The sequence below is a fragment of the Ceratotherium simum genome, chromosome 19, assembly GCF_057802395.1.
Source record: "Ceratotherium simum simum isolate JZ-2026a chromosome 19, ASM5780239v1, whole genome shotgun sequence".
In the NCBI taxonomy this organism is placed as follows: Eukaryota; Metazoa; Chordata; class Mammalia; order Perissodactyla; family Rhinocerotidae; genus Ceratotherium; species Ceratotherium simum.
In genome coordinates, this window is record NC_141918.1 from 6,040,915 (window position 1) to 6,054,907 (window position 13,993).

The window sequence follows — 13,993 nt, forward strand, 5'->3', positions numbered from 1 at the left end:
GGAGAAATGGCATCAACGCAGCTAGAGAGGAAGGAAAACAGAAAATGACACCATGGAGACCAAGAGAGTAAGATGTTTCAAAACGATGCAGTAGGCCACAGACTCTACAGATGGAGAATCAACTGTTCTTTTCTATTCTTTCTAATGAGGAAATAATAACTACCTCATAGGGCTGATGTGTGATGATTAAATGTGAAAGTCTCTAGCACACATGGACACCACAAAGTCATTCCTTCTGCAGCACCCGTTCCCTCTCCACTCCAAATCTCACATGTCAGGAATAATCTGAGCCCTTCTCAGTAAAAGTCAAGCCCTTCGATGTCACCTAGGCCTTTTCTTCCTGATCCAGAGGAGTTCTCTAGGTTCTAAACAGGGACCCTCAAGTCAGACAACCAGCATTAGAATCTCAGCTCCCTCATTTACCAGCTGAATAAACCTGAGCAAGTTACTTAGTCTCTCTGGCCTTACAGATGATAGTAGGGTTGTTGGGAGGAATAAGATACTATATATACAGTGTCTAACACAGAATAAGAACTCAATCAATGTTGCATTGTCATTATTATTGACAATAATCAAACCACTAATATCCTCCTCTCTTCCAAGAGAAGAGTTAAACCAAATTAAAGAAAAATTACCATCAATAATTAATCCTGGGAGAAGAGTTTAAACTGAAAAGACTGAACATTTTATAACATATACTGAGAAGATAGCATATTTTATAATTCAGGAGATTAAACAGATAACAAGTCTAACTCTGAATTCTGAATTACTTAGAAAGACTCTTTTTTAAAAAAAAACACCTCTTTTTTAGATAATGTAAACCAGATTTTAATAAATAATAAAATATTCGTCATCCAATTGTTTTGAAGTAACCCACATCCTTTAGAAATCTCTACTTATATACAAACAATAGTAATTAATTCTTACAGCAAATTATCACTACGTATATTAAAGCAACTTTCTTGAAAATCTCTAATAGACCTCCTGCCTTTGTAAAGGCTGATTTCTTTTAAAGCTTTTTATAACTCAGGATTTCCACCAGTCAGAATGAACTTCTTCCCTAAGTAGTCTAAGCTGGCCATCATCTCCCAGAAGAAAAACCAGTAAAATTTTTAATTTTTAGAACATCCAGATTCCTAGAATTAACAAGAAAGAGCACAAGACTACAGTAGGAAATAATCCTAGTTGGGTGATGAAGTCACGTAAAGCAGAGGGAATGTGGCACCGGGCCAGAGACAGGACCTGAATGAAGAACAACTGGATTCCAGCCCTCATGGTCACTGTCTAACCCCATAACTGTGAACCTGAAACTCTCTGAACCACATTTCCTCCACGTAAAATGGGGCAATAACAAGATTACCCAAATCACAGAGCTGCTTTCAGGCTCAAATTGAAAACCCTCCGCAGGAAGCTCCTCCAACATGAGCTCTTTTTGCATTTAAACAGTAGTAAATATCTATTTCTTTTGAAATTTGTAAAGCACACTGTGATTACCTCTATCATACCATACCAGTCCGGTCACTGTCTGCTTAATCGTGTCCCACACCAGACTGGGCAGGTGCTGTACCATTCTCTCTACAGCCACGAAGGCTTGCACAGTGGATGCACCTAGCAAATGGCTGAGGACTAGCAGACTGAATCAAGGCCACCAAGTGTCTAGAAAATTAATATTATTATTAGGGCCACTGCTACTGTGAGAATCAACACTCGAGACATTTCTAAATCTCCCTTTGATTCAGGTAAAATGAGCAACAATTATTGGTCAATACGGTTCTAAAAGATACACAAAGTCCCTGTTGGGGTAAAAAACAACTAAACGTAGGGGCCGGCCCCGTGGCCTACTGGTTACCGCACGCTCCGCTTTGGTGGCCCGGGCTTGGATCCCAAGTGCAGACCTACACCACTCATCAGCGGCCATGCTGTGGTGGCATCCCACATACAAAATAGAGGAAGATGGGCACAGATGTTAGCTCAGGGTGAATCTTTCTCAAGCAAAAAAAGAGGAAGACTGGTGACATGTTAGCTCATGGCAAATCTTCCTCAGAAAAAAAAAACAAAACTAAATGTTCTATAAAAATCCATGCCATTGTTTGGTTTTCTTACATATATTTTAAAATTAATAGCTTAAGAATATTTTTAAATTATTCCTTTTTCAGAGTACTATATCATAGCAGATTATCAGAGAAATTAGGAACACTCCATTCCCTTGCTATTCAAAGTGTGGTCCATGCTCCAGGAGAAAAGCATCACCTGGAAGCTTACTAGAAATGCAGACTCTCAGGCCTCACTCCAGTCCTACTAAGCCAGAATCCGTATTTTAATAAGATTCCCACGTGATTTACACATGTAAGTCTAAGAAGCACCGTTCTAAGACTACTCAGAAAGGGGGGCCTACTTTACATAATATGTAATCACGTCATAAAAGTTTGGTTGACTTGTTCCAAGAGTCTACTGAATAAACCAGCTACTTCTTTCTCTTTTGACGTCCACATCTGTTTAACCTACCATAAACAAAAGAAAAACACAAGTCTAACAACCAACTAGTAGCTTCGGAGTACATTTAAGACATCAAGAAGTATGTACTACACATCATTCTCTGAAACTATTCATCCTTCTTTAATAAGTTAGAACCAACAATTGCAAATAAACTCCATTTTTTTATACCTGGCTACTAATCACTAATATGCAAGTGATATTGTTAAAAATCCATTTGCCTCTACTGACTACACAAAAATAACGGTTACTCAACGTCACACTGTATACTAAAGGCCCCCAAAAGAATCTGCAGTCCTTTTCCTGATTAATTGATGTCTTCCTCCACGTGTGAGAAATGCCATGAGGGTCTGGGCCACAGCCCTGATTCCTTCATGTACCTCCATAACAATGCCTACTATATAAGCACCCTCAAACATTTGTTAAAAGGAATTGTTAATGAAAAATGTAGATGACTGTTGTCAAGAAGAGTTTGAGAAAGATCTTATCTGACAGGGATAAACTCAATGACGCTGTCAGGCCTCTTCTAGGTTCTAGTTTAAAATGGGATGCTTAATATATTCTCGAAGCCAAGTAAGAGCCTGGGTATCAGGAGGTGTAAAGGGCAGAGGTAAGGGAGAAAGGGTCTTCACACCACTCGATACAATGGGGCAGGGAACCATCTGAGATATGCTCTAGAAATAAAACACAGATTCTGAAGGTGGTGGATGAATGAGAGAGATGCGTTTCCTACTGAGTCAGGGAAATTTCTGTTTTATCCCCCTGTGTACTCAGGAACGAGGATGATGGTCTGGGTGTGGAAGAGCGCCTGGATGAACGTTAAGGAAGGGCAGCCCTTGCAGAATGCAGAGGTGAACCAGGCAGAGGCTGGGCTCAAAAATGACCAAGAGGTCAGGGTGTGACGGGCACAGGAGGGAACAGGGGTCTTCACCGCAAGACAAGGGTATGCTGCAGTGTCTGAAGGTGCAGGGAACAAATGGCCTGAGAGCAGTCTGGCGCAGGTTAGAACAAGAGGGCAACAATGTTCTATGTAACTCAGTTGTGTAATGGTCACTCGAGAGCCTGAAAGAATGAGGGAGCAGTTATAAAAGAGAGGAAAAATGAATTCTGGTTCCAAGTTTGCCTGAAGAGAGATCATGATAAACGTAGAAAGTAAGAGAAATTATAAAGTTCCCCATAGAAAGCAGACAAACAGGGATGGATTCAGAGGCTGCAAAGGAGAAAAGACAAGAACATAGATGAGATGAGTGAATTAATGTGTGAGTCAAGCTGAAGACTGATTACTCTGAGGTTTAATGTGGGAGGGTTAGTACCAGATGGATAAGATCCAGGGAAAGTCAGTATACTCACTTGGAAACCGGGGGTAACAATGGTATTCAGCCCACAGGAAGACGAGGATTGAATGTGATTATACATATAAAGCATTGGACATAGCGCCTGGCACTCAGCAAGCATCCCATACATGTTCACTATTATTAGGAGGCAATAAAACAGTATTTGTGGGATGAACAGGGAGGCCGTGCCACATCATGAGAAGGTCACCGATGTGAGAAGGAGAAAGGTCCTGACTCCATCCCAGCACTGTTATTTCCAGCTGCGTAGTTTTAAGTCTATTATTCATCACAGAATGGCTAAACAATACCTACCTTATGGGGATGCTGTGAACATTAAGTGAGATTAGGTGTACAGAACGCATACTACAACATTTTACAGCCCATGACGGTCCTATACTAGAAGCTCAATAAATGCAGAGTTTCACCATGTGCAGATGATTATCTAAATTCATGGTTGAAAAAAGGACATATTTGTAAAAGCTAGTTCATAGGGAAAAGCGAAACAATGCCGGGCAGCAGGGGGATGTGGGGCAATAAGAGGTCTGGGGGAAAAATATACATTTTATTCATAAATACATCTGATACAGAAGAATGACGCCTCACATCCTGGAAGCCAAGATGGAATGCAGATACAGAGTTTTCCTTCTGACCCCATTTTCACATTTTGCTGAGATTCTCAGAAAAAGCATTCATAAAACTGCCTCCCTGTGCTAATCTGGGGGTTTAAAGTCCAAACATCCCCCCTCAGTGCTGCCAATGATCTTAAGGTTTTAAGAAAATTGAAATGGTGTTTCCCTTTAGCAAAAAAAGACTGAAGATACCATCGGAGTGTGTATGTGTGTTTTACTGGACACTTTGGACAAAATATTCTCTTGCTAACAGTTCTATAAGCTGAATATCCACTGGGTAAAATACTGTTGATCCTGAATTTATTCCTTTTCACTAATTAACAATAGTTTCTAGTTGTATTATGAAATTTGCCAAACAATTTCATACCTCACTTTGAATATACTTTTTTATCGTCCTATCTACTCCATCATATGGAAGTCAACTTCATCTTCTCAAGCTAAATACCACTTTTTATATTTTATATGTAAATTATATATATTCATATATATGGTATAAATATATAAATTTATATAAATAAATATCACTTTTTAGTTTAATCTCATACAACAGCCCTTACAGTACCTTTGAGCATTTCCGATGTCTCTTTAGATTATCTCTGGGGGTATTATGACTTTGTTCAGATTTAGTATTCTAAATAGCGATACTATATAGATAAGCTAGCGTTATAAGATAAGGTAAAATAAGAGAAGACACACAGGTCAGCGAATTGATTATTGCTTTGGCTAGTGTGATGGGGAAACAAAACAACCCATTTAGACCCATTTCCACTACAGCGCTCATCCACAAGTTACTTAGCTTCCAGGACACAGGGACTTCCAACATATGGAAATAACAGTGCCTGTCAGGTCTATCTCCAGGGTTGTCTGAGGTTCTTGGTAAAACTGTAAAGCAAAATACAAAGGCAAGGTTGTCTTCCCTGTTATCTGCTACTTCCCAGCCCCTTGGGTACTTTTTTAAGGCAACAGCTATGCATTGTCTTTATAAGACCATTTTACTATAAGCTGAAAAAAGAATCAGTTGTTTTACCATTGAACACTGAAGAAAGATCAAATCTAGAGGTGCTATCATATTAATTCCATAATATATGAAATTCTTTTTTTTTAATTGTGGTAAAAAACATGTAATATAAAATTTACCATCTTAATCACTTTTTTAAGTATACAGTTTGTGTTAAGTATATTCACATTGTTGTGAAACCAATCTCCAGAACTTTTTCATCTTGCAAAACTGAACCTCTAGACCCATTAAACAAAAACTCCCCAGGCCCCCAGCCCCTGGCAACCACCACTCTACTTTCTGTTCCTATGAATCGGACTACTTTAGAGACCTCACATAAGTGGAATCATCACTATTTGTCTTTTTGGGACTGGCTTATTTCACTTAGCATAATGTCCTCAAAGCTCATCTATATTGCAGCATATGTCAGAGTTTCTTTCCTTTTAAGGCTGAATAACATTCCACTGCATGTCTATACCACATCTAGTTTATCCACTCATCCATCACTGGACATTTGGGTTGCCTGCACCTCTTGGCTATCATAAACAATGCCACTATGAACATGAGTGTGCAAAAACATATGAAATTCTTTAACAATACATACCTGTGCTTAAGTTTTCATTCGATAAACAAATAAAACGAAACAGAGAAGCTTATTCCTTCTGAATACTCCAGTTCAAAACCACAAATGCCTTTACATGATTACACCTAACAGTGAGTAACTGATTCCTGCAGTGGATTCATGCACCTGCTTTCAAATTCCAAGACTTACATTCTAATTAAAATGTAATCACAAATAAAATACCATACCGACGTATTTGTTTAAGAATGACAACATTCCATGAAGAAAAATATACGACAAAAGTAACATTTTAAAATTAACATTTTGGTTAAGGAACATACACCAAAATCATTTTGTTTCTTTTGTTTTCTCCGTATTTTAGGACCTACACATTCTTAGCAATTTTACTAAAATTTTAAGCCATACTTCCAAAGTTGTTAGAAATGCTCAAAGATAAAGTGCCTATAATTGAAAATCTTTTGTAATGATATATGACCAAGTTTTGCATTTTCTATAGAAAACTATAAAGTAAGATTAAGTTTAGACTAACTAAGCCACTGCTTTAGGAGATACTATAAAGATTCAATCAAGTGGCCTTAGGAGATCATGAGTTTCAATCTTCTCATGGTTCAGGTAGAAATATGAGACCAAAAGAATTATGAATAACTTGCCCAAGACCATCTAACAAGCCACATAAGCTGCATATTACATAATAAACGTAATGTATAATGGTATACATTACATAAATAATGTATAATAAACTTATTCTTTAATGTATTGCTCCTGCTTTTGACGAAATAGTTAACTCGTGGTTATTCAAGGAATATCTAGATAATTAAATAGGTACAGTATCATGGCAGCAAACACAGTGCTGTGTGAAAGCAGGTGCTGAAATATCTGTATCCCTTTGTTTTTCTCTTCCTTTACCTACTTCTTATCGAGCAGATAAGAGAAAGTAAAAAAGTCTAAATATGAATCTGTTATTTTTACTATTTGGGCAGCACTGATAACAGTTTTATTGGAAATGATTGGAATTATTGCATCAAATGAGGCTTTTGAATTACTGATTAATGTCTGTTTATCTGAAATTGCTTTACCTATCTAAAGAATTTTTACAAGTTGCATCTGTATCCAGAATTTTAGAGCCAGGTCAGACCTTAGAGACTACCTAATTCAACTGTCTCAATTTACAGATGAAAAAAGTTGAGGTTAGAAAAGCAAACGGACCTGCCCAAACTCTCCCAGCTAATGAGCAGAGATCCAGGACTAAAGCCTGGGTCATCTGAACCCCGGGCCAGAGTTCTTTCCATTCTCTGTTCCCTGCCGCCCTCCTCACATCCACACACACAACAGTGCTTCCGCAGAGACAATGAAGACAGAAGAATCGTATCTGATTTTATATCTCTTGAAAGTAACTATTTTATGCTAATAAATGATTTAATGGTTTGATTTCTTCATTAAATTTAGTCGTCATTGAATTTATGACTAACTTATGATAAAGATCATTAAAAAAAACTATCTGTAATTTAGTGTGGTTCAAAACTTTATTAGTGTCTATTTGAAATTATGTTAGATTAAGGGGGTCATCTCTTGATACATATCAAATCAACAAATATATGTGGCACTCCCTAGCGCTGGGGAGAAAAATACAAAGAAGTGCAAAAGTAAATGATAATGAAGGTTTAAACAGTTCAAAACAAGAGAGTCAGAGAAAGAATGGCACAAGGACTTACACAAGGAAGTGCCAAGGGCAAGGGGACCAGATGAAGGAAGGACCCGCTGCGGGTACCATAGCCAAGAACGCTTTGTGAAGGAGGGATGCGGCGCTGGGCCCTGGCGAAAGCGCTTCTGCAGAGGCAGACAGCGGGAAGGGCAGTAGAGGCAAAAGGAGCAGTGTGATGGGAAACACAAAGTTGGACATGCACACATTTTACTCAAGGGCGAGTTACCCAAGTTGGAGGGAGTTGCAGGTCTGTGGGTGGGGAAATGCGGCCTGACCACGTCAGAATGGAAATTTGGAAACTGGTGTTTGAAAGGCCATGTATTTCCTCCCTTCTCTTTTCTAAAAGTCCAAACCCACATGATTTTTAAAAATGGATTCTAGTACATTCTCATTGCAAGGGAAAATAAAACAACAGCACCTTGTTTTGTGAACAGGAGGATGTTCTGATATTGAAAAGGACAAAAGAGCCATCCAAAGTGAGAAAAGACAAATTCCATTATGCAACTCTTCTCTATGTGCTAATATATGTGTAATTCAAATTAACAAGTGACTCAATAAATCCAAAATAAACCTTATATTAATAATATTAAATCACTTACTAATGACATTATCATATGACTTGAGAAAAAAATAAACCAAATTGAATTTTAAAAGGATGACCAGCTTCTTTCCGGCTCTTAAGATCAGAAAAGCATTGTCTGATATAATTATCTGTGTAATTCTTAAAACCACGTCTCTCTAAGCCAAAGAATCTGACTATGGAAAACTGTGTCCTGACACCAGTTTTAGAATCTGCACTGTTTGACCCTCCTAGAATTCCATCTGCGATAGGATGTTCTGCTCTGTGCTCTTGGGGAACAGACAAGAGTATCAGCCACTACAGTCCAGCAGACCCAGACCTCAGTGAAGGGAACAACAAGAACCAAACAAACAAACAAACAGAACTCTAAAATGGCATGGACTTGCTAGAGGCTTCAGGGAGCTTATGAGAGAAGGATAATTCTAGAAAATCACTAAAACACCAACCAAGGGAGATCCCACATTCGGAGCTGGTACTGCTCCACTCGTCTTGAATTAGCTGCCTGGAACTTAGAAGGTCTTTTCTCAAAGAAACGTCAAAAATGGTGACAGGGTTCCCAGGCTGGACCAACCAAAAAAACAAAACCTATTCTAGACATGACATGGATGAAGAACCAAACACTGACTATGACGAATAATAAAACTAATGTAACTATACTGTACAGTGTAAGACACACGCTGTCTGGGGCCTAGCACTCCTGGGACCGACCTGCTCCCATCCCAGCTGACTTCAAGCCCCAGTCTTGGCAAAGCAGATGACTCACCGGCCCTTAAGCACATTCCCAGTTTCCATGCATTTTCAGTCTCTGACACCCTTTTCCTTAGTCTACCTATCCAAGTACTCTCGGACAGCAGCCACATCAACTTCACATGGTGAAACAGCTACAAGATTCTAAAAATAGAGCTCGCGTGTTCTCGTCACAACTCAAGATTGCAGTAAAGACAGAAGTAGAGATGAGAAGAGTAAAGCAGGACTTTTCTGACCTTCCCTAGCCCCCAGGGAGGCCTGACTGACAGATCACACCACCTCAGACCACAGCCATGACCCCTAGACTTCGTAAGCTGCACGGGGGCAGTGACCAAGTGTCCTCAGTCTCTCCCCAGAGCCCAGTACTGTGCCTGCACATGACGAGTCGTGTGGAAAGAATGAATGATTATATAAGCCTAGCCTTCAAATTTTATCTCTTATAGGAATCCTTCCTCCTCCTGTACCACTCATCCCCTTCTCCCTTCTGCTCCCTCCAAAGTGAATTTAAGGACCCAGCTAGGCTGGCCTTTTATGTTCTAACTTCAACTCTCAAATAGACATAAATTTTTCACCAAAATGTGAACAGAGAGCAATGCCAACCACCCCCCCACACACACGTGCACGTGTATACATACTCCACGAACAATGGCTGTTTAAAAACATGTGATCAAAAAGAAATATGGTGGCTCAGGAGACACCTGGCCTTACTGTGGGCACACTGGCTTTCCAGGACATTTCTAGGCTAAATGTCAGTTACACAAAAGGCTACCAATAAGTACTTATTAAAATAATCAGTGAATGCAATGGATAATGTAGATAATTTGGGTATTTATAGATTGGGGAATATTTAGATGCATCTGTTTAAAAAATTTCTATACAACTTTTCTTGATTAGATATACACTTTGTGACCAGGATGCCAGTGCTAATAATTTTAATGTACTCATAAAGTGAAAGAATAGAAGAAGAAAACAAACACAATGACATCAGAGGACCTATTCCCATACCACTAATAGGTATAAAGTCTCACATCAGTCTCTCTCTATATATAAAATAAACCAAGATGAACTTACTTGTTCAAAGTATCTAAAAATATAATATAGAGAAGCAGAAAATTATTTTTGCTGCTTTTCTAAAAGTACATCTCTTTCAAAGTTTAAATTCCAATGTATAAAGTGTTAATAATATAGTAAGAGTAACATCTTCTGTGTTAATACACTACGGACCATATTCTGTATTTGCTAGATATGTGCCATTGAAAAGTCCACTTTTCAAACATTGCTTTGGACATGCTTTATTAAATAGCACCATTTGATATAATTGCTCAAAATGATATTTCTCCAGAAACTGTTTTCCCTAGGGCAAAAATCTCTTGGATCATCAAATATACTCTACAGATCTGTAACTATTCTATGTCACGCCAGTCCAAAGTAGATATAGGTTATTTACACTGAGGTAGAAACCTTGGTGGAGAGAAATATTTAATGAACTCATGAAACAGAAAGATGGAGGCATATAACCACAGTCCTGGGAACGGGAGCACTCATGGCACAGCTCCTTGCTCATTTCCTGCTCTCCCTGAATAATCTGTATCCTTTCCCCACACTCACCCCACTATTTCTCAAGATCATCTTTCTCTCCACCCATTCTTATTTCCCCCTCTTTCCAAACATCTGACTCATCAACTTTTTCTTCAGCCTCATTTTTCTACTTCGAAACTCCTTCACCCAGATTTTCACGAAATTGTAGTGAGAGGAGATCCTCTTGGGGTTGGAGCAGTGTGAAGGAGGCAAAGAAAAGGAAGGTGGAGAGCATGGAAAGGAGGGGGGAGGCAGGGAAAGGAAATGGGATACCATAGGCTTCAGGTCTATTCTGCCTCAATCTGAAAAATATTCCTCCTTACCCAGCAGCAAGCCACAACAGACTATATCCCACTAAGCCTCTATGCTGGTTAAGAAATACCATCCACCTACACTAGCAGCTCGTTACAGAAAGCAAGGAAGCTGTCTCAGGTTTCGTTAAGTGGATAGCCAGGGCATGGGCAAATACCTCCCCTCCCACCTGTGAGTGAGAGGTCACTTGTGTTCCAGTGGCTACTCTCACTTCTAAGGCTTGGGCCACAATATGATATTATTTTATATGCCCTTCACACGCTAGTAGCAAGCCTTCACATGAGGCAACTGCACAAAATTTCCTATTTCATTCACGATATTTTTTAGGAACATCACAGAAAGGTGTAGTCTACCTTTGCTCTCAGTTCTTCTTTCTGAGACACAAGAGATGGGAAAGCTCTGCGATAGGAAGGGAATGACAGACAGGAATGAGAACGTCCAGGTGTGGCGCTATACCAAGATTGGAGGACCTCAACAATGTCTGAGTTCTCAAGTATGCAAAGTGCAATTATCTGCCAAAGAGCTAGTCTGATGTTCAGCTCTAACAATTGTGTAATGGGAAACCCTGATGCAATGTTCAAATAACCAAAATCACAGAGATGAAAGGAAGGGTGCATCTTGCCCAGTTTTTGTAGGTACAGCATATCCGCCGTGTAAGAGTACATAGAAAAAAGACATAAAAAGGAAAAAATCCACTAAAAACTGCCTTTTAACCATTTTCAATTGCAATGGCTAATTAAATAGCTTATTTCTCAATATTGAGATCTAGAAAAAAACACACTAAAACACACTTTTCTAAAGAAGTTAAAGCCACATCAATGTCAAAGAATCATTTTATCTCACACAGAAATCATTCCAGCAACACATTTTCTCCACAACATATATTCCATGTATTGTACTGTTCTCATGCTGTACCCACTACCCCATTTACTCTAACAGCAAACACAAACACTACAGGAATATATTTTCAGTTCTAGGGACGGAAGGCAGAGTCATACGGCGGAACGTGGATTTCCTCCACTGCTGGGATGCAGTGCAATACCGCAAAAGGACTAGAAAATTTTAAATCATAAGATCATTTCCAAAATCCTGTTAACATTATTTTTTATTTCAAAAACTTTTAAATTCTTTAAAACCAAAAGCAAGTGAAGCAAATGAAGCAAACAAATGGTAAATGTAAAAATAACATATTACAGGTGCTCCCGCCAGAAGAGCTGCATAAATCAACCAACTGACAGCCCTGTCAAATAAACTGCAACAGCTAAAGGGAAAAGTTTGCTGATTTAAGAAAACCGTATATATGTAGGCTTCTGGGACAACCTCTAGGTGCTGCTGTAGAGACCCTCTTCGTAAAGACTTCTTTCTTTCCCGGTGTTTTAGCCTCCCCCTCCCCCTGACCGCACTGCACTGCGCAAGCGGTTACAGACAACAGTTCAAACGGATGTGCTGTTGAAGAGGCCTCAGAAACCAGCATTCTTCAAGGTTCAAGGGGCCAAACAATGGCTTTTTACTTTTCGTTCCAAATTATACTGTAGATGGATGAGCTAGACTAGAAAATATTAGCAGGTTGTGTCAAAGCAACCAGGAGGGCGAAGACGCAGAGACAGCCACCAATGGAGCCTCCCCCTCCTCCAGCCATCTCTCCGTGCGCAATATTATTAAATGTTAAAACCAATCCCGCGCCTCAGAACTGTCAGATGAGGGGAGATGCGGGAGTACAGGGTGGGGCGGTTCCTGCGACGAGCCCTTAGCTGCACAGCCTCCATCTGATGTGTCAGCTCCTGCATCCGAGGAGCTGATGAGAGATGGTGGCAGCTCAGAGGAAAACCCTGCGAGCATCGCGTCGGGGGGAGGAGGAGGCCTTAACGTTCGGATCAGATTAACCAGTGCCCGACCGCGGCCCCCGCGCCCGGCGCCGCCTCTGATCCGCAGCATCCCAAGAGCCGCAGGCGGCGGGGCTGCAGGGCCGGGGCGCTCCGAGGCGGGGACCGGTGTGTCCCGCAGGGCTGGGCGCAGATGGGGAAGCGGCGGCTTTACCTGCGATGGACCAGGTCCAGCGGTAGAATTCCACGGTGTCGTTGAGCGCCGTGGACACCACGTTCAGGACACTGCCTGGCTCCGAGTCCAGGAGCCCCATCGCGGCGGTAAGCGGGCGCTGGTGGCGGCGAGAGGAGAAAGCGGAGACCCCGCCGGAGGGGTGACCTCGGGGGCGACGGCCGAGGTAGGGAGCGGCAGCCGGGGACCCCTCTCACGGCGGCGGCCCAGCCGCGTCTTCTCCTCCTCCTCGGGGCGCCGCGGCGGCGGGGATGCGGCGGCGGCGAGCCGGGCGGAGGAGAAGGTGCCGTCAAGGCTCCCCGGAGAAGGAGGAGGAGGAGGAGGAGACCCTGCCGTGAGCGCCGGGCACTGCACCAGCCTGCCTGCTCGCGCCGCAGCCGCTCCAATCTCCTCGGCCCGCGTCACGTGAGCGCGCGCGGGGCGGAGGGGCCGGCGCGCCCCTCCTCCCGCCCGCGCGGGGACTCGCGCGCAGGGATGCCGCCGTCGGGGGGCGGCCGGAGCCGGGTCCGCGCAGGCGCGCGCCGCCCCGCGCCCCTCGTTCCCCCTTCCGCGGTAGCGCCGGAGCCAAAACACCTGGGCTTCTGCGTGTCGCCTCCCCCCGCGAGTCTCCCCAAGCTCCTTCCCCGCCTCCCTCCCCGGCATCAGGCTCTTGCGGAGGAGTACGCCGCCTTTCCACGGGTAACCTCGCGTCGGCCCCGGGTGCGTCTGGGCCAAGATGAGATGGACGAGGTGTTTTGGTCCTTACCTGTCACCCACCTCGATTTACCTTGTGTTCTGTTTCCTGCACCCACACCAGCACATGATTGTCACCGTGACAAGGGAAATGCACAAGTTATCCCTCTACATAAGTGAAGGGATGTTTGTCTTCCATGCTACAATAATGGAGAATGGACTTTGGGGTCTACTCGGTGTGCTGTAGACACTTTTAATATACATGAATTAATCAAAGCAATATAATTGTGTTAAATGAAGCCATTAGGAGT

General features: G+C 41.9%; 1 protein-coding gene across 1 annotated transcript in view; it reads right to left on the minus strand.

Moving 5' to 3' along the window:
* Nucleotides 1-13,367, minus strand: part of ELOVL4 (ELOVL fatty acid elongase 4) — a 30,341-nt gene extending 16,974 nt beyond the window's left edge. The window contains exon 1 of the mRNA XM_004422057.3: nt 12,993-13,367. Within this exon, the coding sequence (XP_004422114.1) occupies nt 12,993-13,092 (100 nt within the window). The 5' untranslated portion in view covers nt 13,093-13,367. The remainder of the gene's footprint in view (nt 1-12,992) is intronic.
* Nucleotides 13,368-13,993: the final 626 nt, after the last annotated feature.